This window comes from Chiloscyllium punctatum, chromosome 20 (assembly GCF_047496795.1).
Source record: "Chiloscyllium punctatum isolate Juve2018m chromosome 20, sChiPun1.3, whole genome shotgun sequence".
In the NCBI taxonomy this organism is placed as follows: domain Eukaryota; kingdom Metazoa; phylum Chordata; class Chondrichthyes; order Orectolobiformes; family Hemiscylliidae; genus Chiloscyllium; species Chiloscyllium punctatum.
Genome location: NC_092758.1, coordinates 34755470 through 34782948, shown reverse-complemented (window position 1 = coordinate 34782948; position 27479 = coordinate 34755470). Strand labels below are relative to the sequence as shown.

The window sequence follows — 27479 nt, the reverse complement described above, 5'->3', positions numbered from 1 at the left end:
ACCAGTCTCACCACATGACCATGGCACATCTTGGACTCACTTACAATAAAGTTCACTATTTTAGCATGACACATTTGAGCACGTTGGACCTTACATTGCAATATTGTTGCTGGGCAGCTTTACATACAGGGACAGCCAGCCATCTCATACATTGGAACAGAGCGCACTTCTGTGCTGTTAGCTTACTTTCTCAACACTTACTCTCCTTGAGCCCATATTGATAAGCACAGCTCATACACTGCCGTGCCTTCATGTGGAATACTGCTTCATTCAGAACTTACAGGCTCACAATGTTTCTCTATCTTATTTGTTTTTTCACACAGACAGAAAACCAGGCAGTTTGCCATGTTAGTCTGCAAAGAACAGTCAAGGGAATGGACATGTTACTGTGCAGCAATGTGCTACATCAATATCATGCCTACTCCATGTACCAGCAGCTGATGCGATAAGCTCACTGCATATGTTTCAACCATATGGCCATGTCTCATAGTCTAAGGGAGCAGTCCCTTGTTCAATCAAGAAAGACTATGGTGACACAGGGGCTGCCGCTACAGTCAGTCAAAGGCATAGTTAAGTCTTAATCCAAGAGCTTGGACACAGCCAGTCAGCTGCTGGATGTGATCAGACGAGTGCCATAGCATGTATATTGTAAAGATGGTGGGTCACAGTCGGTCCTGGGGTTTGCTCAGTGAAAGTCAGGGGGAGTTATCTGTCTTTATCACAACAGTGATAGGGAAGTCAAATGTGGAGTTTGGAGATAGCATACTGGGATGCAAAGGGGATAATAATTCTGAAGGGAGGGTCAATGCAATATGTCAGAGTGGAAGTAGGGTAAAAGAGTTTTCATCATGGAGTGGGGGTGAGCATAACTGATGGACCACTTCTAGCTTCAACAGAATGTGGCAGACCATAAAATGTTTAGCATAGCTCAATTGTAGGACTGTGACTCATGAGGGAAAGTAGGAGATGGAAAGGGAAAGAGAGGGAGGCTCAAGCCTCTCGATGAATTGATGCAGGGAAGAAAGGAACATGAAGGTTTAAGGGGGGGTCGCTAGATTAACATATTAAGCCTGCAATGTACTCTGTACTCATCGCTGTGTTCCCTTCTGTTCTCATCTGAATCACAAATGCGCCATGGAAATGAGAAAATGGCTGCCAACACACCCAAGGGGAAAGGAGTAAGTGTTTTATTTCTGTCTGATGACTTGAGCTGTGGATTTGCAAGTGCTGTAAGGCTCTTCAAGGGACAAATTCATTAATCAGGCACTTAGACATTACAGGCTGAATATACTTGTAGTCACAAAATTCAGTATGTCTGCCTCATGCAGTGACAAACATATTGATTACAAATCCTGGGCACAAGCAAGCTTGACCTTAACACCGACCATTACAAATTAATCCTCATTATCTTCATGAAGCACAAGCATTGACAAATGACCTATAAATTGACTCTTGCGGTCCACAATTCACACGCCCGTTCCAAGGTCTCAAAGGCTGTACAGGGACCCAGAGTTGCTTTCCTCAGACATTGGACTGCAAGACTTTCATAACATATGGACTGGCAATAAAATGCTAGTCAGCCAGCGATGTATACGTCCCACGGGTGAATAAAAAACATGCTCTGAATTATAGTGCGGGGGGGTGCCTCTCTTTGGTGATGTGAGGGGTGCAGGTAAAAGGTGCCATTAAGATGTCAGAACGCATTACCGTTAACTTTCTCTTCCACTAAGTCTAGATGCCATCCTGAGTTCCACAGCTGGGATGAAGGGAGGCTGCCCTATTGTGAAGCCTGCTGGTTTTGGGGGCATTACGCAGACAACCCGAGAGGTGTTTTTGACCGAAACATTCAGATGTGCTCAGAGTAACCTGGGTCAAATACACGTTCACCTTCATCCACTTCAAACTGAGGGTCACAAGCAAAGTGGAGGTGGTGGAGCTATGTATCGCTGCACTGTCCTGAGGTGAAACCTCTTCGGCTATGTATGTGGTAGCGTCTCACTTCCTGATGGTATTGTTCTGTCTTCTTGTGAGGAAGGTCTCCTGCTGCCTTGCCATTGGTGCTGAGTGACGGAGTGTGGGTCTGCATTCGCCTCCAACAGCCATTGAGCATTCTGTTGGACCTCACTCTCCAGGGCAACTACTGGTCTGTCCATGCAGATGGCCAGGGACATAAATGTGAAACCAGCACAGTACAGCTCACATTGGTGGGACTCCTCCAACCTGTGACCCAGTTTTTCAAGTGCCTTTGACAAATCTGCCTGCTGCGCCTGTGCCAGTTTGAACATTCACACAAAGTTCTTAATGACACTATGGGGTCTTCCCTTGCTTAGAGGCCTGAGCAGATGCCTTGTCTCCAAAATACCTGTAAGTGCAGTCATCTTGAACAACCAGGTGGGAAGGTGTGACAGTGATGTACTCACCAGAATGTCTCCCAACTCTAACCTAACAGAAGAACCACTGACTACCTGAGCTGCTGGAGGGTGCAGAAAGCAGCCTTTCTGATTATTCCTCTGAGGGATCTGTGTCTTCCTCTTCAAACTAAAGGAGGAGCTGGTGGAGTAGTAAAGAGATGATGGTGACAATTACCCTTGCAGAGTACAGGTCATTAACCTTCCTGTACTGCTGGGTATTCCTCTGCAGCATGGAAATGGCAGTGACCCAAGTTGGATTTGATTTGATTTATAATTGTCACATATATCAGGATACGTTTATATGTATCGTTTTGTGTGCTAACCAGACAATCATACCTTACCTAAGTACATCAGGGTAATAGAACAGAATGCAGTGTATAGTGTTACAGCTACAGAGAAGTTGCAGAGAAAGATCAATTCTAATATCAGAGAATCTGTTCAGAAGTCTGATAACAATGGGGAAGAAGCTGTTCGGAATCTGTGGCACGTGTTTTCAAACTTTTATATCTTCTGCCCAATGGAAGAGAGTATAAAAGAGTATAAGAGAATATAAGAGAGCCACTGATTACATGAGCTGCTTTCGCCAGGCAGTGGGAAGTATGGACAGAATCAACAGATGGAAGGCTGGTTTGTGTTATGGACTGGGCTATGTTCACAGCTCTCTGTAATTTCTTGCACTCTTGGGCAAAGATGTTGATGTACCAAGTTGTGATACATGTGGACAGGATGCTTTCTATGGTGCACCTAGAAAAATTGCCAGTTGTTGTTGTCATGCCAAATTGCCTTAGGCTTATGTGGAAGTAGAGACATTGTGTACTTTCTTGACAGTAACATCGATATGGATGGACCAGGATAGATTGCTGCTGATCTGAAGTGGCAACTTCAGACTGGGTTGGCAGTAGCTGGTGCCACAGTCTCTAGCAATCCAGAGGCCCTCCTCTCTACCATCCCAGCCAACAACCTCCAGGTTCCTTTTGCAAACCACAGTGGTCATGTGCCTCTCAGCTATATCTGTTGGAGATCCCCACATAACGTGAGGATTTGTGTAGGCCTATTTCTGGCTTGCAGGGTTTGAACTGGTACACAGCTGGGGTTTAAACATAGTGCTAGCGGTGCGAACACAATAAGGTCCCAGCACCTGCATTCCCTCTGCCTCTGCCAGGTGAAAGACAGCATGTGAGTGACATCATGGTGTCAATTCAATGAGGTAAATACTTTAAAACAGTGGAAGAAGTCTCATTCAAACTGGGAGAGAGAAGCCTCCATTAAATGTCCTGAAATTGACACTTGTCCAACTTTTGGGGAAATCCCATCTAATGTCACTGATCATTGTTGCTTATCACTAAGCATCTTCAAGAATGATCCTTGAACCTGCAAACAATATTACTATCAAAGGAGATATTGCTTGAAAAGCAACAGAGCACCTGCTACACAGAATAGAGCTTCCTCAAAAAAATGTTCTGTCAAGATGTAGACACCGTGTATTCCTCAAGAGAAAGTTCTTCAGTCAGGTTTGTTTGGTAACATGACGAGGTTAAAATCCTGTCCAGTTTTATTAATCTGTCTATTATCATTGCTTAATGTAACATACACCAACTATGGCAATACACAATGCAGACTGTTCTCTGATGAATCACGTGTACAATACAAATCAATAATCTTGTGACATTTAATCAGGTACAGGTTCTTTAGCATGGCTGTCACCATTTGTCAACTTCATACAGCATTCCAGGACTTGATATCTGCTATCCCATTTGCTGATATTAAAAATACCTTCAGCTATCATTTGAAGCTCAATTCAGAGTGCAGCAGTGTTAAACTAAACTACTTCTACATTTAGCACTTTGTAATTTGGTGGTGTGCAATCTACCTGCTGTCTCCGTAATTAAATTATGAAAGTCACCTCACTTGATCTGACAAGAGTATCACAGATCACTGGAAATGCAAGCCAAACCACATGCAAATTAAATCTAAAGGGATCTTTAAAAATTTCTTCTTTATACCTTTGCTTCTTCAAATGAGCTACTGGTCTAGTTCCTCCAGCTTGGAGGGATAGGGGTTAGCAGTGAAGAGGAAGAAAATGTTTGGCCATTGAAAACTGAGTCGTGAATATTTCATGTTTATCTCCTATCTTTTCCAAAAAGAAATGAAACTGAGGAAAGGACAGCAAGGAAAATTCTTCCCCAAACACTGACAATTAACTTTAGAAGGAATAAAATTGTTCAGCCAAGGAACAGTTGGCTATCAGAGTGACAAGGTAACAGGAAAACATTGAGTTATGTTACAACTTTAGGGCGGCACGGCGGCACAGTGGTTAGCACTGCTGCCTCACAGCGCCAGAGACCTGGGTTCAATTCCCGCCTCAGGCGACTGACTGTGTGGAGTTTACACATTCTCCCCGTGTCTGCGTGGGTTTCGTCCGGGTGCTCCGGTTTCCTCCCACAGTCCAAAGAATTCACCAGGTCAGGTGAATTGGCCACGCTAAATTGTCCGTAGTGTTAGGTAAGGGGTAAATGTAAGGGAATGGGTGGGTTGCGCTTTGACGGGGCGGTGTGGACGAAGGGCCTGTTTCCACACTGTAAGTAATCTAATCTAACTATGCGAATCAGATATAACTTGGTGTCCAATAGCAAGCTTAAGGTTGCTGTCCCAGCACTTGCCATCTCACTGCCCACTCAAGTAGTTCTATTCCATTTTTCTAAATGACTTTGGTTGCAAGGAAGTTGAAACTTGTGGTTACAGTTGGGGGCACCCCTTCATTTATCATTCTGAGTAACATGCTCTGCAGTTACGGAGAGTGCTCGGTGTAGTTTGTCAACTATTAAGCATTTCACAATTGCTTTTGAGCCAGCGGTTAGCATTTTTTGTCTCTGAGTCACAAGGTTTTGGGTTCAAATCTTCTGCCAGGACTCAAGTGCACATAATAATAATAAAAAAAAATCTAGGCTAAGACTGTGGTGCAGCATTAAGGGAGTGCTGTACAGTCAGACGAGTCATCTTTCAGATTAGTGATTAACATGAGGCTCTATTTTACTGTGGTGATCCCCATCAGAAGTACTTTACTGGCTGTAAAGTGTTTTGAAGAGTCCAATGGTCATTAAAAGTACGATATAATTACAACTTTTCTCATCTTATGGCTTTTCTTCTTTTGATGATAGTCAGCAACTTTACTCAATGTAGCTGATCCTTCTTTGATATTTAACTGGAGTACATCTGGTCAGTTTGGGTGTATGTCTAATTGTCTTCTGTGTACAAGGGCATTTCAAGTAATTCTAAAGGAAAGTCTGAACTACTCAGACTTTCAACAAGAACTGAAAAGGTCAGTACAGTCTTCATGCTGTCATTAACTGTTCCAGAAAGGACTCAAAATGTTATGGGAACTTAAAAAAAAAACAACCCAGGTGCAGAAATTTAACTTAAGCAAATGTCAGGGGAATTCCCTGAATACAGTCTGAGTGTGCTATAGTAATGTGAGAAAGGATGTTTGTGTTTTGTTTTGAGATGCTGGATTTTACCGCTAACAGAGCTGCACTGTAACTAACTGTAGTGTTTTACCTTTTCAAGCACAAACTAATAAAAGTTCTCTAAAATCTGGAAATGCATCTAAGACTCTAAGATATCAGAGCAGATGTAGGCCATTCAACCCATCAAGTCTCCTCTGATATTCAATGCAATCATGGCTAACCTGATAACCCTTAACTCCATTTTCTTGCCATTTCTCTATAACCTTTGATTGCCTCACTGATTAAGAATCGATTTCAGCCTTCAATATAATTAATGACCCAGTTTTGACAGCCCTAGATTCACTACCAACTCAGAGAAGAAATTCCTCCAGACCTCTATCTTAAATGGGTAACCCCTTATTCTGAGATTGTTGTCTCTGTTCTCAATTCTGCCACCGGGGAGACAACCTTCCTTCACCTACCCTGTCAAGTCCCTGAAGAATCTTTTATGTTTCAATAAGTTGTCTCTCAGTCTTCTAAACTCCACAGATTATAGGCCCAACCTCCCCAACCTTTTCTAATAAAACAGTCCCTCTATATCTGCTGTCAGCTGAGTGAACCTTCACTTGACTGCCTCCAATACCAGTATATCTTTCCTTAGATATGGGGCCCTCAAAACTTAAAGAGCCGTAAACGTGCCTACTAATATTTCAGCCTGAACTGTCCAGTTTGGTCCCAGTTTCCATCTCTACTCTGTACTGAGCAGACCTCCGCTCAGCAGTTCCTTCCTAAATCTACTTTTCCCCCCCTCTTTCTGTCTTCTTTTCAAACCTTCTTTAAAACATACCCCTCTGTCTAAACTTTAGCCAGGTATATTCATACCACCACAGAACACACCAGATGGCCTCCTTCTTTAGAGACCGCAATTTCTCTTCCCATGTGGTTAAAGAGGCATCTCGTCCACATCCCGCTCCGCCCTCAGACCCCACCCCTCCAACCGTAACAAGGACAGGATCCCCCTGGTGCTCACCTTCGACCCTACCAACCTTCGCATAAACCAAATCATCCGCTGACATTTCCGCCACCTCCAAACGGACCCCACCACCAGGGATATATTTCCCTCCCCACCCTTTTCCGCCTTCCGCAAAGACCATTCCCTCTGTGACTACCTGGTTGGCTCCACGCCCAACAACCCACCCTCCCGTCCTGGCACCTTCCCCTGCCACCGCAGGAATTGCAAAACCTGCGCCCACACCTCCTCCCTCACCTCCATCCAAGGCCCTAAAGGAGCCTTCCACATTCAAAGTTTTACCTGCACATCCACCAATGTCATTTATTGTATCCGTTGCTCCCGATGCAGTCTCCTCTACATTGGGCAGACTGGACGCCACCTAGCAGAGCACTTTAGGGAACATCTCCGGGACACCGGCACCAATCAACCACACCTCCCTGTGGCCCAACATTTCAACTCCTCCCCACCCCACTCAGCTGAGGACATGGAGGCCCTGGGCCTCCTCCACCGCCGCTCCCTCACCACCCGACACCTGGAGGAAGAACGTCTCATCCTCCGCCTCGGAACATTTCAACCCCAGGACATCAATGTGGACTTCACCAGTTTCCTCATTTCCCCTTCCCCAACATCACCCCAGTTCCAAACTTCCAGCTCAGCACTGTCCCCATGACTTGTCCTACCTGCCTAACTTATTTTCCACCTATCCACCCCACCCTCCTCTCTGACCTATCACCTTCATCCCACGCCCATCTACCCACTGTACTCTTTGCTACCTTGCCCCCCACTCCTCCCTGACCTATCACCTTCATCCCCACCCCCACTCACCTATTGTACTCTATGCTACTTTCTCCCCATCCCCACCCTCCTCTCATTTATCTCTCCACCCTTCAGGCACTCTGCCTGTATTCCTGACGAAGGGCTTTTGCCCGAAAAGTCGACTTTCCTGCTCCTCGGATGCTGCCTTAACTGCTGTGCTTTTCCAGCACCACTCTATTCCAGAATCTGGTTTCCAGCATCTGCAGTCATTGTTTTTACCTAGTACTTATATCATATCCAGTTTGGTGTTAAATTTGGTTTCATATTGGTCCTGTACCTCTTCATGGGGTCATTCTCCAAAAAATTAAATAATGCAAGTTGTTGCCGTAGTGTGGAAATTAAGAGGATAAGAATGGAGGTTGACTGCAATGTATGCATGCATTCTGAGAGTTGAAAGTTACTGTCTCAGTTCTCAGGCAGAATGACATCCTGAGGGAAGTAGGGTTTAACGATGGGTCACAAATGCTGACCTTGCCAGTTGTGCCCATATCCCATGAACAAATAAAGGAAAAGCAGCAAATGACTGTTTGTGAACAACAGACTACCTAAAACAAGACAACAGACAAAGGGGGTGACTTATATCTGGAATACCAGCAGAGAAGTAAATACATAACATAAGAAACAACTTGTTATCCCACTGTTAAAATGAGCTCATGATAAAGAATGTCTGAACAAATGAAGCTGGCTTGAGACTCTTCACAACTAAAGTTATTGCTACATTTAAACTACCAGTTATTTTGTTCTATTTTGGTATAAATATAACATCAAGATGGCTCAAAATGCTGTGCACCTTCATGTTGTGTGCAAAAATTCTATTGGCTAACAAATTTCTAACAATGTCCAAAATATTGCAATGAGATAAACAACCTGTTAAATTTGTTTGGGAGAAAGTGAGGACTGCAGATGCTGGAGATCAGAGCTGAAAATGTGTAGCAACATGACGGCTGGAGGAAGAGCGCCTCATCTTCCGCCTAGGAACCCTCCAACCACAAGGGATGAACTCAGATTTCTCCAGTTTCCTCATTTCCCTGCCCCCCACCTTGTCTCAGTCCCAACCCTCGAACTCAGCACCACCTTCCTAACCTGCAATCTTCTTCCTGACATCTCTGCCCCCACCCCCACCCCCACTCCAGCCTATCACCCTCACCTTAACCTTCTTCCACCTATCGCATTTCCAACGCCCCTCCCCCAAGTCCCTCCTCCCTACCTTTTATCTTAGCCCGCTTGGCACACTTTCCTCATTCCTGAAGAAGGGCTCATGCCCGAAACGTCGATTCTCCTGTTCCTTGGATGCTGCCTGACCTGCTGCGCTTTTCCAGCAACATATTTTCTGCTGTTAAATTTGTTTATTTATGTTTAACTTAGGTTGACTAATCAGAATATTGAGCAATCAAGGTTCGAGCTCAGAAGCGAAGATTACAGTCCACTGCAACATTGAGCAACCTGCAGGATTGCCAGGGACACAGTTCTCCTTATGAGACATAAACCTCTGTTTGTTCTGGAGGATAGGATCAATCCAAATGAACAGAGAGGAAGCCATTCAGCTCTTCATGCTTGTCCACTACAATATTCAATTAGTCCTGACTGATCTATATATCTTTAATTTCAGCTACATTTCTTGTTTTACTAACTGTCAATACCCCAACTAACAACCTTTATTTTGAAAGTTTCAGTCAGCCTTGGTTCAGCATGCATTTTTTTTTAACCCCAGTAGGATTGTGGAGATAACTTCTAGATGTTCATTGTGGAAAGACGTGCTTCCTGGCATCACTCCTTAAGAGTATTTTTTGTCCACATGATGCATCCTTGTTTCGGGTTATTCTATGAGGGGAATTTACCCTATTTACCCCATTAAAACATTGGAGCTATTTAAACACTTAGCTCACACGTTAATGTTCTATATCTACAGGTCTGTGCAACTTGTCCTGATAATTTAAGCCTATAGCTGTAATACCATTTTGATAAATCTGGAATGTACTGTCTTGAAGGCAGGTTCCATCGAGAAAAATGGTGTTGGATGGTTATTTAAACAGACGCAATGGAAAAGACAAGAGAATGGCACTTAGTCACAGTGCTTGTTTGGAAAGCTGGTGCAGACATGAAGGACCAAATGGCCTCCTCTCTGCTATCACACTTCTGTAAGTTGTGGGCTGCATCCAATTCAAGGCCATCATATCGTCCCTCTGGAAGGGTGCTCACGATAGATTCCAGATGGGGATCTCAATTGATGGCTCTCTGTTGAAACGTAACTTCCAACTCTTTTTATTCCAGTCTCTATTGAGTTATCCAGGATTCCATTAGTCTTTAATTTTTTTGTAAATCCACCATTTAGTTTTCAATGGTTTCTATTCTTGGACCCTTAACTCTCTCTGCTCATCTACATCTCAGCACATATTTTTGAAGAAAAGCAGAGATTCTCCTGGGGTCACAGACAACGTTCATTACTCAGCTAATACCACTGAAACAAATCAACTAAATAGTTTCATGCAACTTATAGGATGTAGCTACAGGGAAATAGCTGCAACATATACTTGGATTGTACTTTAAAAAATAATTGATCTTGTGGGAACAACTTACTGTTATAGAAATGCAAGCTTTATTTATCCACTGTTACATAAAAATAGCAAGGGAGTCACCAGTGAATAAATTTTAGGATGAAATACTGAGAGGAATATTTCATTTCAAAATAAGAAATGACACTGAAATTCAAGCTAAAATTCTGCCCAATCTTTTCCAATTACTGTCATTTCATGTTACACTGTACACATTCCTTTCTTTGAGATTATGCCCTATATATATATTGTGAATGTTCACTCAAAGAAGTTGTGCATTCGGATTTAGTTCTTTACTGGCACAGGTTGCTAGCATATAATGTTCATTTGTTTGAAATTTTCACCTCACCACATTGATAATGGGACATTCCATTAAATCATATTTCAACAGTTTGATACACTCCCATTTGGATTTCAATGCTTTAATCTCAGTCAAATCGTAGAACAAAAATGTCAGGGACACAAGGTGCAATGAAAATTATTTTGAGTGCTGTTGAAAATAAACATTTTCCCCATGGCAGTGCCACTATCAATCCATGCCCACTTGCCAAACAATTAGCACTCTCATGCAGTTTAAATGTTGGTTTTCCTGTTGAATTTGTATTCTTGCGGGTTATCCTGATCATTGTAAGGTGACAAACTATTTGTGGAGCCTTGCTATGTGCAAATTAGATGCTGTGTTTGCCTAAATATTAAGTGATTACACTTCAAAAGTATTTGATTAAATGGAAATAAAATCAGACCGTTTGTATGATGAGCAGCTGTTTTCAGTCTATAACATTATAACCAAATATCCATAACGTTTGAGGCCAACGGAGAGGCTATCAGCTGAGAAAAGAGGATTCATATAAAACAAAACTACTTGAATTCAGCAAAGCCTTACCTCGATGTAGATCTTCTTCTATCAGTTTGGTCTGATGGTGAAATATTTGCTCCTGAAGTCTACAGACTGATTGTTTCATTTTCTCTCTCCGTGTCACCATGTAGCACAAATTCCTAACCTGTTAAAACAAGCACATTATTACCCTTCTGGATATTTACATGGGAATATATCAACATACAATCAATTCAGTGTCAGTAATCAGCCTTCTATGGGACAGCCAATTTGCTTCCACATTAATAAACACCTAACGGACCATCAAGCCAAAAGGTCAGCAGAACTGATCAACCGGTTAGGGAGTGATACAGAAAATCTTTCCAAAATGGTTCAGACAGTTACATCACATGAAAAGGCCAAACTGACCAATAGTTTGACTTCATGTCCCAAGTAAATATATGATACTGATGTGACAGATTTGGTATTGTGTCAGTTGCTAGAACAGGAGCATTCATATGGGAAGGTATTGGGAAAACATTATCATAAGAAAGATAAATGGATTGAAAAGTGACATCTAAAATAACCATTACAATCACAGCCCTCACGAACAGAGCTTTGCCTTGTTTTAAACAGGACTACTGGGTGGAAGGGAGTGTCAGTTCTCATTTGCTGATGAATTCTGTATTCAGTGGGATAATGAAATTCCTCCATTTTGGGCATGTTACATTTCGAAACCAGCTCCCCAGAACATTACCTGGGTCTTTGGATTAACAGTCCAGCATTAACACTGCTAGGCCACCGCCTCCCTGTCAAGAGAACTCCAGTACTACTGAATAGGGAGATGCATACAATATTGGCCAGTCATGACGGAGGAATGACATGATCTTTCCAAAGAAAGAAAATCTGTGACTTTGAGGGGAACGTGCAGACAGTGGTATTCTCATAAACCTGCTGCTATTATCCTTCTGGCTGGTTGAGGTTGAGGGCTTAGAAGGTGCTGCTGACGAAGCTTTGTCGACTTGCATCTGTTGGATGGGACACATGTCAGCACCAATGGTGGAGGGAAAGACTGGCTCAAGTAGTGGATTTCGAATGGACAGGCAGCTTTGTTTTGGATAGTGTCAAACATCCCAAGTATTTATGGAGCTGTACTTAACCAGGCAAGTGGACAACATTCGATCACAACTCCTAATTTGTGCTTTGTCAATGATAACTGTCTTTGGTGAAACAGGAGATGAGTATCTACAGAACATCCAGCCTCCAATTTGCTCTTGCAGCCAAAATATTATTTAGCTGATCCAGTTCAATGTTTGGTTAATGGTAATTAACCCGGATATTGATATTAGATATTTGGTAATGATAATGCCATGGTATGTCCAAATAGGTTGCTCAGACTCCCTGGTCACAGCCTGGCATTTGGGTGACAGGAATTTTATTTGCTACTTATCATCACAAGCTGTGGCTGACCTTGTCTAGGTTTTCATCCTCATTATCTCAGGAATTGCATTCTGTGCAATCATTAGTGATCATTCCTATTTTTGAGTTTATAACAGAGGAAAGGCCATGTCTAAAACAGCTGAAAATAATTGTGCATAGGACACTATCCTGAGAAACTGAGGGCCCTCTTGTAGCACAGTGGTAGTGTCCCTGCCCCTGGACTTAGAGACCCAGGTTCCAGTCCCTCCTGCTCCAAAAGTGTGTAATAACAACCCTGAACAGGTTGAATAGAAAAATAAGTCAAATAAAAAAAAACTTGTGAAACTGCTAGGGTGCTTGTGGCACAGCGGCAGTGTCCCTACCTTTGAGCTAGGGGCCCAGAATTTGAGTCCCACCTGCCCTAGAGGTTTGTAATAATCCCTGAACAGATTAATTAGAAAAGATTTATTCTGAGGAATTCTGTGACCTCTTGATACATAACATAATGAAATGGCACCAGTCATAACTAAAGATCAGTCATACTTACCAACGATAAAAGGAATTATACATTCAATGTGATGTACTTTCACCTACTTTATTGACACAAACTCGAAAAGTTTTATACTTTCTTACTTGAACACAATATCCTTCATCAGCTCCTGCGCTTCAGTAAGCCATAGACTAGTTAGGGAATTTCTTCAGTACAATCAGGTTGTAATCAGGAATGGTTTATTGTTTACACTCAAATAAATATATTGGATCTACTAAAACCAGAGGGAAGCACTAAAGCAGACAATGCAGGTGCATTTCACTTTGGCTGCAGATCAACAAGGTGTCCTACATTCCATTTCATGATCCATTCTGTTGAGGTCAATACAAAGGCAAGTTTGGTTGGGTGAATAACAAACCGTTTATCCACTACTGGCAATCTTCTATTCACACCTAAAATGAAAATTACTTGCAATATTCCTATTAAGCAGGAGACTCTGTTTTCTTGATAAATAGCATCACCTCTCTTATTTACTAGTTACATTGATCAGGCACCAACTGCAGTGAAACTTGTTGGTAGCTCCCTGGTTTCTTCAGCATGTTCAATAAAAAGGTACGCAATTCAATCCTTTCTCTGGTTCCCCCAATGCACTCTGCAGATGTATGCCTGACTGTAGACTTTCTCACAAACACAGACAGAGGTCAGCAACTCTCAGATCTTTCAGAATAGCTCATGTGTCAGAACATAGTTGACTGCTTCTTGGTTCCTGATATTGAACTGGTACAGCTAGAATTTTAGAAACAGGTCCTCATAACTGGTAAAGTTCAGCAAAATGAAATATTGGAGGAAGGAACAGCAGAAAAGGAAATAAATTAGAAAGTACTGTAATCACAATGTATGGTCTCAATGCCACCTGTATTATAAAGCATTGTTCAATGTTTAACAAAGACTTGATACAAGTTCTAACAGCATACAGCTATTTAATAATGTAAAAAAAAATGCTATAAGTAAGTAACATGTGGAATAAAAAGAAAACCTGTTACATCATAATTAACATTAATTCAGCAACACTAATTTCAGAACGGCAGGATTTATAAGTATCTGACATTATTATGAAATTTGTTGTGAAGTCACTTCAGCACTAATTTTTTTTGAGGAGTCATGTTTAAAGGATCAAGGACAGTGATTCATTGGAAAAGACTGAGAAAATATCTGAACCTGTTTTATAAACAATGGTCACTAAATAGATGCAGTGGAGAAAGCTAGTTGACGGATTTTTTTTATTTTAATACAAAGTATTGGCCATATTGGTAACTAGGTAAAGCATTTGAATTTATGTTGTGACCAGAGGAGAAGATGAACTAGTGCGTTTCTGAAACCTCAATCGCAACAATTTCATTTTTTTCGCTCATGGGACGTGAGCTGGCCACATTTATTGCTTGTCTCTCGTTGCCCTTGACAAGGTGGTGGTGACGTGCAAACTCTGTTCATCAGTGGTACCAATCAGAAAGAAAAATGTAATTTACATGGTCAGTTTTAAAAGACGGTGATAAATCTGGCGAACAGGGCTGAGTCTTAAAGGAGATAGTATCAGACGATTGTGGTTGGTGCCAAGATCCATAAACTCTGGTGGCTAGTGCTGTAAAATCACCAGGCTGTTACTTGTATGTTTCTGCAGTTGTGAGCTCCGTAGAAATTCACTTTTGAAAGGAAGTTGAAGAACCAGTTAATAGCTGAAAGAATGACACATTCCTTGCACATTATAGGACCATAAGAATTAGAAACAGGAGTAGGCCATTCAGCCCTTACTGCCACTGAATGAGATTTTGATGACCTACTACCACAACACCATTTTCTTCGATTTTGCCCATAACATGGAGACATCTATTGATCACAGTCTTGACATACCACTATCACTCCACATGATATCAAGAAAAGATTGAAGAGAGTGGGTTCTGCAAAGGTTAGGGGACCTCACAACATTCTGGCAATAGTACTGAGGACTTGTGCTTCAGAACTTACCACATCCCTAATCAAACTGTATCAGTATAGCTACAACACTGGCATCTACCCATGTGCAAAACTGCCAGGTGACAGGGAGTGGTGATGGCTTAGTCGTATTATCACTAGACTATTAATCCAGAGATGATGCGTGGATGGAAAGAGCTGCCAGAGGAAGTGGTGGAGGTTGGTACAATTACAAAATTTAAAAGGTATCCAGATGGATATGTGAATATGAAAGGTTTAGAGGGATATGGGCCAAGTGCTGGCAAATGGGACGAGATTAGTCAGGATATCGGGTCAGCATCAATGTGTTGGACAGAAGAGTCTGTTTCCATGCTGTACGTCTCTATGACTCCATGACCCAGTTAATGTTCGAGGGACCCAAATTTGAATCTTGCAGGTGGGGAATTTGAGTTAAAAAAGAGAATCTGGATTTAAAAGATGGCCAGGACGCTACTGCCAATTATTGTGGAAAAGAAAATGTGGTTCACTAATGCTCTTTAGGGAAGGAAACTGCTGTTGTTACATGGTCTAACCGAGTCGTCTTCCCAGACTCAAAGCAAGGTGGTTGATTCTTAAGTGTCCTGGCAATAAATGCTTGCCTAGCCAGTAACTCTAAATTCTGTGAATAATTTTTTTCAAAAATGCCCTGGACACAACAAGGAGGACAACTTCAACCTAGCTAATTTTCAGCACATTCAGTCTACTCTCAAGAATCAGCCAAGTGATAGAAAGTTTTATCAACAGTGTTATTGACAGTCAGTTCAGGTTCTGCCAGAGGTTTGGGTTCCTGACTTCACTTATAGCAGTGGTTCAAACATATTGACAAGAAAAGTTGAATTCCAGAGAGAAGGGAAATGTGACTGCCCTTAACCGAAAGTGACACCAAACTGGACTCAATGAGAAATCAGGGACAAAGCTCTTTGCTGGCTGGAGTCACACCTAGCACTAAGGAACATGATTGCGGTGGTTGAAGGTCAATCATCTCAGCTCCAGGACATCTCCCATACGAGTTCTTCAGGGTAGGGTCTTTGGCTCAACCATCTTCAACCACTTCATCAGTGACCTTCCTACCGTATAAAGTCAGAAGGAAGGTTGTTTGCTAGTGATTGCAAAATGTTCAGCACCATTCATGACTGCTCAGACACTGAAGCAGTCTATGTTCAAATATCCATAGGCAATGAGAAAAAAAATCTAGCCATTGCTCCTTTATATCCAATGGCACCATCATCACAAAATACTGCAGGATCAACATTCTGGAGGTTACCACTGATCAGAGACTGAACTGTTTATGTAAGTACTGTGGCCAAAAGTACAGACCAGAGTCAAAGTCCTGGACCTTCCTCCCTAACAACATTATGAGTCTAGCTACACCAAATGGATTGTAGCAATTCAAGAAGGCAGCTCACCATCACTATCTTAAGGGCTGTTAGGAATGGCAATAAATGCTGGCCCAGCCAACAATGCCCACATCCCATGAGTAATTAAAAAAAATTGAGCCCCACAGACCTCTGCAACAGAGAATTCCAAAGATTTGCTGCACTCAAAGTGAAGAAATTCCTCCTGATTTCAGTCCTAAATTTGCTCCTTATTTTGAGACTGTGTCTCCTAGTTCCAGACATCTCGGCCATCGGAAATATCCTTTCTACTTCAGATAGGTGAAGAATTTTACTGGAAACAATGTAAGAATTGAATGGACTTGAATGAGATCGCCTTCCATTCTCCTAAACCCCAGAGAATTTAGGGGAGGGGATAGCATAGTGGTAATCCAGAAACATGGTAATGGTCTGGGGACCAGAGTTTAAATCCCAGAACAGCAGAGTTTGAATTTTAAAAAATCTGGAATTGAGAGTCTACCGATAACCATAACTCCATTGAAAAAAGCCATCTGGTTCACATTCAGGAAAGGAAACTGCCATCCTTACCTGGTCTGGCATACATGTTACTCCAAACCCATGGATATGTGGTTTACTCTTAATTACCACACATAAATTGGTATAGGGGAAATAAAATTAATGAGGTAAATGCATGGGTCAAAAATTGATGTGGGAGAAAGAAGTTCCAAATCATGGAGACTGGCATAAATACTGATTGGGGAAGGACAGAACTATTCCATTGGGATGGGCTTCATTTCAATCATGCTGGGACCTGTGTCCTGATAAATAGTATTACTGGGGTTGTAGATAGGGTTTTAAATTAATCACTGGGTGGGGGGTTATGATTTCAATTGAAGGGATGCTTAAAAAGCCAGAAAGAAATGAGAAAGTAGAGGTGCAAGTGACAGAAAGGGGTAGAAAATCTATGTAGAAAAATGCAGCACAGAGTAATAACGCTAAAAAAAAATTAAGTCTTCATCTGAGTACACATATGTATCTACTAGAGAAGGGCAAAACTTGACCTGCACTTGGGAAATAAGGCAGGGCAGGTGGTTGAGGTGTCAGTGGGGGAGCACTTTGGGACCAGTAACCATTATTCTATCCGTGTTAAAATAGTGGTGGAAAAGGATAGACCAAATCTAAAAGTTAAAGTTTTAAATTGGAGAAAGGCCAATTAGGCAAGTACTTTCAAAAGCTGATTGCGGGCAGATGGAAAATGGGAAACCTTCGGAAATGAGATAACGTGAGTTCAGAGACAGTGTATTCCTGTCAGGGTGAAAGGAAAGGCTGGTAGATGTAGGAAGTGCTGGATGACAAAAGAAATTGAGCGTTTGGTTAAGAAAAAGAAGGAAGCATATGTCAGATATAGACAAAATAAATCAAATGAATCCTTAGAAGAGTATAAAGGCAGTAGGAGTATACTTAAGAGGGAAATCAGGAGGGCAAAAAGGGGACATGAGATAGATTTGGCAAATAGAGTTAAGAAGAAACCAAAGGGATTTTACAAATACATTAAGGACAAAAGGGTAATGAGGGAGAGAATACAGCCCGTCAAAAATCAGCAAGGCGGCCTTTGTGTGGAGCCGCAGGAGATGGGGAGATACTAAATTAGTATTTTGCATCAGTGTTTATGGTGGAAAAAGACATGGAAAATATAGAATATAGGGAAATAGATGGTGACATGTTGCAAAATGTCCATATTACAGAGGAGGAAGTGCTGGATGTCTTGAAATGCATAAAATTGGATAAATCCCCAGGACCTGATCAGGTGTACCCGAGAACTCTGTGGGAAGCTAGAGAAGTGATTGCTGGGCCTCTTGCTGAGATATTTGTATCATCGATAGTCACAGGTGAGGTGCCGGAAGGCTAGAGGTTGGCTAACTTGGTGCTACTGTTTAAGAGAAGTGGTTAGGACAAGCCAGGGAACTATAGACCAGTGAGCCTGACATCGGCAGTGGGCAAATTGTTGGAGGGAATCCTGAGGGAAAGGATGTACATATATTTGGAAAGGCAAGGACTTGATTAGGGATAGTCAACATGGCTTTGTGTGTGGGAAATCATGTCTCACAAATTTGATTGAGTTTTTTCAATAGGTAACAAACAGGATTGTTAAAGGCAGAGCGGTGGACGTGATCTATGAACTTCAGTAAGGCGTTCAACAAGGTTCCCCATGGGAGACTGGTGAGCAAGGTTAGATTTCACGGAACACAGTAAGAACTAGCCATTTGGATACAGAACTGGCTCAAAGGTAGAAGACAGAGTGTGGTGGTGGAGGATTGGTTTTCAGACTGGAGACCTGTAACCATTGGAGTGCCACAAGGATCCGTGCTGGGTCCACTACATTTCATTGTTTATATAAATGATTTGGATGGGAGCACAACAGGTACAGTTGGTAAGTTTGCAGGTGACACCAAAACTGGAGGTGTAGTGGGGAGTGAAGAAGTTTACCTCAGATTACGATGGGATCTTGATCAGATGGGCCAGTGGGCTGAGAAGCGGCAGATGGAGTTTAATTCAGATAAATGTGAGGTGCTGCATTTTGGGAAAGCAAATCTTAGCAGGACTTATACTTTAATGGTACGGTCATAGGGAGTGATGCTGAACAAAGAGACCTTGGATTGCAGGTTCATAGCTCCTTGAAAGTGGAGTTGTAGGTAGATAGGATAGTGAAGGTGGCGTTTAGTATGCTTTCCTTTATTGATCAGAGTACTGAGTACAGGAATTGGAAGGTTATGTTGCAGCTGTAGAGGACATTGGTTAGGCCACTGTTGGAATACTGTGTGCAATTCTGATCTCTTCTCTATTGGAAGGATGTTGTGAAACTTGAAAGGGTTCAGAAAAGATTTACAAAGATGTTGTCAGGGTTGGAGGATTTGAGCTATAGGAAGAGATTGAAAAGGCTGGAGCTGATTTCACTGGAGCTTCGGAGACTGAGGGGTGACCTGATAGAGGTTTATAAAATCATGAGGGGCATGGATAGGATAAAACAGGCAAAGACTTTTGCCCTGGGGTGGGGTACTCCAGAACTAGAGGGCATAGGTTTAAGGTGAGAGGAGAAAGATATAAAAGAGATCTCAGGGCAACGTTTTCACGCAGAGGGTCGTACGTGTATGGAATGAGCTGCCAGAGGAAGTGGTGGAGGATAGTACAATTGCAACATTTAAAAGGCATCTGGATGGGAATATGAATAGGAAGGGTTTGGAGGATATGGGCTGGGTGCTGGCACTAGATTCGGTTGGTATATCTGGTCGGCATGGACGAGTTGGACCAAAGTGTCTGTTTTCATGCTATGTGACTCTATTTGTAATAGGAGAGATGAGGTGATGCCACAAACAGAAATAAATAAATATGATTAGACAGCTAATATAGAGACATAGTTACAATGTGGCCAAAACTGGGAATTCAATACTCATGGGAATTGCTTGCCACTTCAATACACCATCCTGTTCCCTGGCCAACATCTCTGTCTCAGGCTTGCTGCAGTGCTTCAGTGAAACTCAGTGCAAGCTGGAAGAAAAGCACCTCATTTTCTGCTTGGGAAATTGACAGTGTTATGAACTCAAAATCACGTTCAACAATTTTAGGGCTTGATATACCTTCTGCCATGTCCTTACCCCAACCCCCACACACCAGGCTTTGTTATCACATGGTCTGCTATTACACAATACCCATTGTGAGCCACTAATAGTCCCAATTAGCAGCCATTAATTTTCCCAGGCTGACCATTATCCACTCCTTTGTCTGTCCAACTGTTCTTCTCTCTCTTTGGGCTCCACCTCCTACCTATCGTTTACTCCTTACCCTCCACCATAAATAACAACTTTTTCCCAGCTGCCACCTGATCTGAGGAAGGATCACTGGACCCCAAAACGTTAACTCTGATTTCTCTCTACAGATGCTGCCAGACTTTGAGATTTTCCAGCAACACTCATACTCTGGATGTTCAAGTGTAGGCAATAAGAGAAAAAAGATGGGGTAGCTTTGTTAATAAAGGATATTCGGTACAATGGTGAGTATTGATAGAAATGCAAGAGATCATGACATGGAATCAGTTTGGGTGGAAGCAAGAAATGCAAGGGAAGGAAGTCCACAGTGGGAGTCATCTATAGGCCTCCATTCAGTTGCATCATTGTAGGACAAAGTATAAATTGGTCAATGACGGAGGAATATGAGAAAGGCACTACAATTGTCATGGACAAATCAGATGGGCAAAGGTGACATTGAAAATGAAACTCTAGAATGCATCAAGGATTGCTTCATAAGACGTATGTTACAGAACCCACCCAGGTACAGACTAATTTAGATCTGGCAAGTTGTAAGATTAATTCGAGATCTCAAGGGGGTAACAATTGCAACATAGTAGAATTTCAAATTCAGTTTGAGGAATGCAGAGCTACGAAGGAGAAGTTGTCCAAAGTGGGCTGGGAAAATAGACTAATGGGAAAGGCAGTGGATGAGCAACGGTAGAAAGTTAAGCAGATATTTCATAAAGGAGAGCAAAAGTTTATTTTGGTCAAAAAGGGTTAAGTGAGAAAGGTGAAGTGCCCATGGTTAACAAAGGTAATCAAGGAGAGTTTCCAATCAAAAACTTAGGCATATGCAGTGGTGAAAGCTAATGGCTATGTCAGAGGATTCTGAATTTTTTTTCAGGAACAAGCAGTAGTTAATTAAAAAGCTTATAAATAGGGAGAAAATTGATAATGAAAGTAAATTAGCAAAAAATCTAAAATCAAACACCAAGAATCTCTATGGGTTTATTAAAAAAAGTAGCTAAACTAAGTGTGGGACCCTTGGATGATTTGGGTGAGGAACTTACACCAAGAAACAGGGAAATGGCAGATAATTTAAATCATAATTTTACAACAATCTTCATAGTGGAAAAGGTTTACATCCAAAGATATCAGATAAGCAAGGTGCTCATGGGCAGAATGAGCTTGTTACAGTTTCTGTCATGAAGGACAAAGTATTTGATAGTTTAATAGGACTAAAAGCATACAAGTTGCTAGGACATGATGGCCTGCATCCAAGACTTTAAAAGAAGCTGCTACTGAGAAAGTGGAGGGCATTAGTTGGAATAAGACCATAAGAAACAGGGAAAGGCCACTTAGCTAATCGAGCCTGCTCCGCTCTTCAATAGGATCATGGCTGATTTGACATTCCTCACGTCAACTTTCTTCCTCTTTTAGGGTGTAGGTTTGCTCGCTGAGCTGTAGGTTTGATATCCAGATGTTTCATTACCTGGCTAGGTAACATCATCAGTGGCGACCTCCAAGTGAAGTGAAGCTGTTGTCTCTTGCTTTCTATTTATATCTTTTTCCTGGATGGGGTTCCTGGGGTTTGTGGTGATGTCATTTCCTGTTCGTTTTCTGAGGGGTTGATAGATGGCATCTAGATCTATGTGTTTGTTTATGGCGCTGTGGTTAGAGTGCCAGGCCTCTAGGAATTCTCTGGCATGTCTTTGCTTAGCCTGTCCCAGGATAGATGTGTTGTTCCAGTCGAAATGGTGGTTTTTTTCATCCATGTGTAGGGCTACGAGGGAGAGAGGGTCGTGCCTTTTTGTGGCTAGCTGGTGTTCGTGTATCCTGGTGGCTAACTTTCTTCCTGTTTGTCCTATGTAGTGTTTGTGGCAGTCCTTGCTTGGAATTTTGTAGATGACGTTGGTTTTGTCCATGGGTTGTACTGGGTCTTTTAAGTTTGTTAATTTTTTGTTTGAGAGTGTTGGTGGGTATGTGTACTACTAGGATTCCGAGGGGTCTTAGTAGTCTGGCTGTCAATTCTGAAACTTTTTTGATGTATGGTAAGGTGGTTAGGGTTTCTGGCTGTGTTTGGTTTGCTTGTCGTGGTTTGTTCTTGAGGAATCTGTGCACTGTGTTATTTGCGTATCCGTTCTTCTTGAATACGTCGTATAGGTGGTTCTCCTCTGTTTTCTGAAGTTCGTCTGTGCTGCAGTGTGTGGTGGCTCGTTGGAATAGTGTTCTGATACAGCTTCGTTTGTGTGTGTTGGGATGGTTGCTGGTGTAGTATTTGGTCAGTGTTTGTCGGTTTTCTGTATAAGCACGTTTGTAATTCTCCGTTGTCCTTTCTTTTGACTGTGATGTCCAGGAATACGAGTTTGTTGTCGGTTTCTTCCTCCTTGGTGAACTTTATGCCTGTGAGGGTGTTGTTCATGATGTTAAATGTCTCCTCTTGTTTCGTTTTGTGCTGACGTAGGTGTCATTCTACGTAGCGGACCCAGATTTTAGGTTTGATGGTTGGTAGGGCTGTTTGTTCTAGTCTTTGCATTACCGCTTCTTCCTCTTTCCCTGTAATCCTTGATTCCTCTCCTGGTCAAGAATCTAGTTATCTTAGTCTTAAATTTACACAAGAACTCTAACCCCACAGCTCTCTGTGGCAAGGAGCTCCAAGGACTCACAACCCTTTGAAGAAAAGAAATTTGATTTGATGATGATGATATGATTTATTGTCACGTGTACCTAAGTACAGTGAAAAGCTTTGTTGGAGCAGTACAGGCAGATCATAGTAAGCAAGAAAATACAGATCATTGGGTGAAAACAATACTTGGACAGAGTGAGGCTACACGTTAGACTGCACAAGACAAGAACTACATTAACAAGATCAACAATATTTGAAGTGAGAGTCCATTCATCAGCCCATAAATGGCAGGGAAGAAGCTGTTCTTGAACTTTCTGCTGAGTGTTCAAGCTTCTGTATCTTCTGTCTAACTGAAGAGGTTGTAGTAGAGCATTATCAGGGTTGAATGGATCTTTGATGACGTTGGTGGCCTTTTGTGGCAATAAAGATGTAAATGCAGTCCATGGATGGGAGGTTCAATACTGTGATGGTCTGGGATGTGCACACAACTTCTGTAGTTTCTTACGGTCCTGGGCAGAGCAGTTGCCATACAGGGCTGTTTTGCACCAGAACAGTTGGCTTTCTTTGGTGCATCTGTAAACGTTGGTGAGGGTTCTTATGGACATGCCAAAGTCCCTGAGCTGCCCGAGGAAGAAGAGGCATAGTTGTGCCTTCTTGACGGTTACATCTACGTGGGAAATCCAGGTTGTTGATTTTCGTCACTCCTAGGAACTTGAAGCTCTCAACCTTCATAACCTCCAATCCGTTGACGTAGATAAGGGATGTATTCTACTTTCTTTCTAAAGTAAATTATCGGTTCTTTAGTTTTGCTGACACTGAGAGGCATCATCATTGCACTACATCACCAAGTCCTTTATCTCCTTTCTGAATTCTGACTCATCATTGTTTGACATCTGCCCTACCATGGCAGTATTGTCAGCAAATTTGTGGATGGCATTCCTTCAGAATTTAGCTATACAGTTGTGAGTGTACAGGGGGTACAGTAGGAGGCTGAGAATGCACCCTTGGGGGGCTCCATTGTTGACTGCTATTGTGGAGGAGGTGCAGTTTTCTATCTTCACTGATTGCAGTCTGTGGGTCAGGAAGCGGAGGATCCAGTTGTAGAAGGCGATACCATGACCTAGGTTTTGGAGTTTTGAGAGCAGTCTTGAGGGGATAGTGGTGTTAAAGGTGGAGTTGTAGTTGATTAGTATTCTGACGTAGGTGACCTTGTTGTCCAGATGTTTCAGGGATGAGTGCAGGGCTGGGGAAATGGCGTCTGTTGTGGACCTGTTACCTCGGTAGGCAAATTTCAGTGGATCAAGGCAGGTTGGGAGGCTAGAGCTGATGTGGGCCATGACCAGCCTCTCTAGGCACTTCATGATTATGGAGGTCAGAGCCACTGGGCGATACTCATTAAGGCACACTGCATGTGCTATCTTTGGTACTGGGAATATGGTGGTTCTCTTGAAGCAGTCGAGACTTCAGCTTGCAGGAGGGAGAGGCTGACGATGTCAGTGAATACTTCTGCCAGCTGATTCATACAGGATCTAAGTGGATGGCTGGACACAGTGTCTAGGCCCATCACTTTCTTCGGGTTTACTCTCAGGAAGTTGATCTGATGTCTACAGCCGTGACTGAGGGAACGATTGCATCCAGGCGGTCGGGACAAGTGACACTGCGCTGCTGGCATTCTGCTCGAACCGAGCATGGAAGGCATTGAGCGCATCGGGGAGGGACGTATCTTTGTCCACCATCTCACTCTGCTTCCTTCTGTATCCTGTTATGTTGTTCAGGCATAGCTACAGGTGGCAGGAGTCCTTATGGTTGGTTTGGGTCTCTAACTTGTTCCGGTTCTGTCGATTGGGCACTGTCTCAGTCTTAAACTGGCAGCCCTTTATTCTGAGAGTATGATCACTCATCCTAGATTCTCCCATGACGGGAAACAACCTCTCAGCATTTGCCCTGTTAAGCCCCTGAAGAATCCTAAATGTTTCAATGAGATCACCTCTCATTTTTTAAAATTCCAGCGAGGAAAGTCTCAACGTGTTTTGTCGTTGCTCATAACACAGTCCCCCTACAGCAGGAATCATCCTAGGTGAATGTTCTCTGAATGGCCTCCAATGAAATGACATCTTTCCTCAAATATGGGGACCAAAACTGTTCACAGTAATCCAGATGTTGGCTGACCAGCATCATGTACAGCTGCAGTAAGACTTCCCTACTCTTACATCCCTTGAAATAAGGGCCAACATTCTAGAATTCCAGAATATTTCAGAATTCCAGGTTCTTTCCAGTGCCTTGGAAAAGTGCTAATGTGCCACCCACCCTGTTCAAGAAAGGAGGGAGACACAAATCAGGAAACTATAGGCCTGTTAGCCTAACATCAAATGTCATTGGGGTAAATGCTACAGTCCACACATAGGGAAGAAAAATCAGGGCATTGAAAAAAAGCTTAACAGAATTAAACAGAGTTAACATGATTTTGTGAAAGGGAAATTATGTTTGACGAATTTGCTAGAGTTCTTTGAGGAGATGACAAACACAGTTGCTAAAGGAGAACTGGTAGATGTGCATTTGCATTTTCAGTAGGCATTCAATAATGTACAACATAAAGTTTACTCCACAGTTGAGGGGTTCACACTATTGGGGGTAAGATATTAGTATGAATTGGTTAACACTCAGAAGACAGAGTTGAGATTAATGGGTCTTTTTCAGTTCAGAAAGTTGAGACAAGTGAAGTGCTAAAAGGAACAGTCCCATGGCCTCAATTATACCCCAACTATATTCATGACATATTAATTCCGAACATAAACTTGCTTATAATACAAAACACACAGGGAGGGAATGTTATGATGAGGACACAGGAATTTACAAGAGGATATAAGTCGGTCAAGTGAATCAGTAAAAACTTGGCAGATGGAATTTAATGTAGTAAAATGTGAGGTCAGGCACTGTAATAGGAAGAATTGAAATTAATTCCTGATGAAGGGCTCTTGCCCAAAACGTCGATTCTCCTGCTCCTCGGATGCTGCCTGACCTGCTGTGCTTTTTCAGCACCACATTCTCGACTCTGATCTCCAGCATCTGCAGGCCCCACTTTCTCCAGATTGAAAGACAGACTACTATTTAAATGTAGAGAGAGAGACAGCAAAGAATGCAATGCAGAGTGACCTGGGTGTTCTTGTGCATGAAACATAAAAAGGTTAGGTGCAGCGAGTAATTAAATAATCAAATGGAACGTTGGCCTTTATTGCTTGGGGATTGGAGTTTTAAAATAGGGAAATCTCATCACAAATGTATAGAGGTTGGTGAGGTAGCACTTGCAGTACTATGTATGTTTTGGTCCCCATATTTAAAAAGCACTACACTGGCATTGGAAACCATTCAAAACTGACTCACTAGGCTGATTCCAGGGATGAAGAAGTTGATTTTTCAAGAACCGCTAACCAGGTTGGATTTATTCATTACAGTTTAGAAGAATGAGTGATCTTCTTGACACATACCAGATTCTGAGGGAACAGGGTAGATGTTGAGAATATAATTCCATTAATGGGGAACTTTGAATCAGGGAACATAGTTGCAGAAAAAGGGGACATTCATTTAAAACTGAGATATCAAGGAATTTCTTCTCCTTGAGGCCAATGAATGTCTGAATTCTGCAGGCCAGAGAATTGTGGAGGTGGGATCACTACAATTATTTAAAGTGGAGGTAGTTCGGTTTTTGCAGTATCAGGGATTACTGAGTTGGCACAAAAGAAGAGCTGACATCTGCAGCAGGTCAGCCATGATCTTGCTGAATGGTGGGACAGACATGAGGACCAAATGTGCAACTCTTATGTTCTTTATTACATATGCTAAAATTTTCTCAATATTTTTCAACTTCTTCATCCCTGGAATCAGCCTAGTGAGTCAGTTTTGAATGGTTTCCAATGCCAGTGTAGTGCTTTTTAAATATGGGGTCCAAACCATACATAGTACTGCAAGTGCTACCTCACTCCTTTCTTCAGTACTGGGGTTACATTTGCCATCTTCCAATTTTTGAGGACCATTCCAGTCTCTTTACTCAGCGGGTTGTTCTCTTTACTCAGCGGGTTGTGAGTTCATGGAATGCCCTGCCAGTAGCAGTGGTGGACTCTCCCTCTTTATGGTCATTCAAGCAGGCATTGGACAAGCATATGGAGGTTATTGGGCTAGTGTAGGTTAGGTAGGCTTCGGTCGGCGCAACATTGAGGGCCGAAAGGCCTGTACTGCGCTGTATTTTTCTATGTTCTATGTAAAGAATTTTGAAAGATGATCACCATCTATTATCTTGACAGCCATATGAACAATCTGGGATCTAGAACATCAGGCCCAAGGGAATTATGTACTTCAAGTCCCATTATTTTCTTCCACTGTTTTTTAAAGTAATGTTAATATCTTGCAATTTCTTGATTATATTGGTTCTCAGATTCTCTATTGTTTTTGTTTAGCATTTCCTCCACGAAAACAGATACAAAGCAGTTATTTAATTTTGCTGCCATTTCATTCTTCTCCATTACAAAACTGCACGATGCTGCATGAATTGGACTCATATTTGTTTTTGCTAACCTTTTCATTTTACACACCGATTGCAGCTTTAATGATTGGGTTATGTGTTTCTCGCTTCGTGCTCTCATTTTGCCTTTGTTACTCTTTTCTTTGGCTTTCCTCTGCAGAATTCTAAACACCTCCCAATTTTCAGTTTAAATCTTTTTTGGAAACTTAATAGGCCTTCACCTTTGATCTATTATGCTTCCAATATCTTCTGCT

General features: G+C 42.2%; 1 protein-coding gene across 7 annotated transcripts in view; it reads right to left on the bottom strand.

The window, feature by feature from the left end:
* The window catches only part of jade2 (jade family PHD finger 2), a 220699-nt gene that overhangs the window by 47367 nt on the left and 145853 nt on the right, over positions 1 to 27479 (bottom strand). For all 7 annotated transcript variants that reach the window (XM_072590651.1, XM_072590658.1, XM_072590653.1 and 4 more), the window contains one exon: positions 11118 to 11235. In XM_072590651.1, the coding sequence (XP_072446752.1) occupies positions 11118 to 11235 (118 nt within the window). The remainder of the gene's footprint in view (positions 1 to 11117; positions 11236 to 27479) is intronic.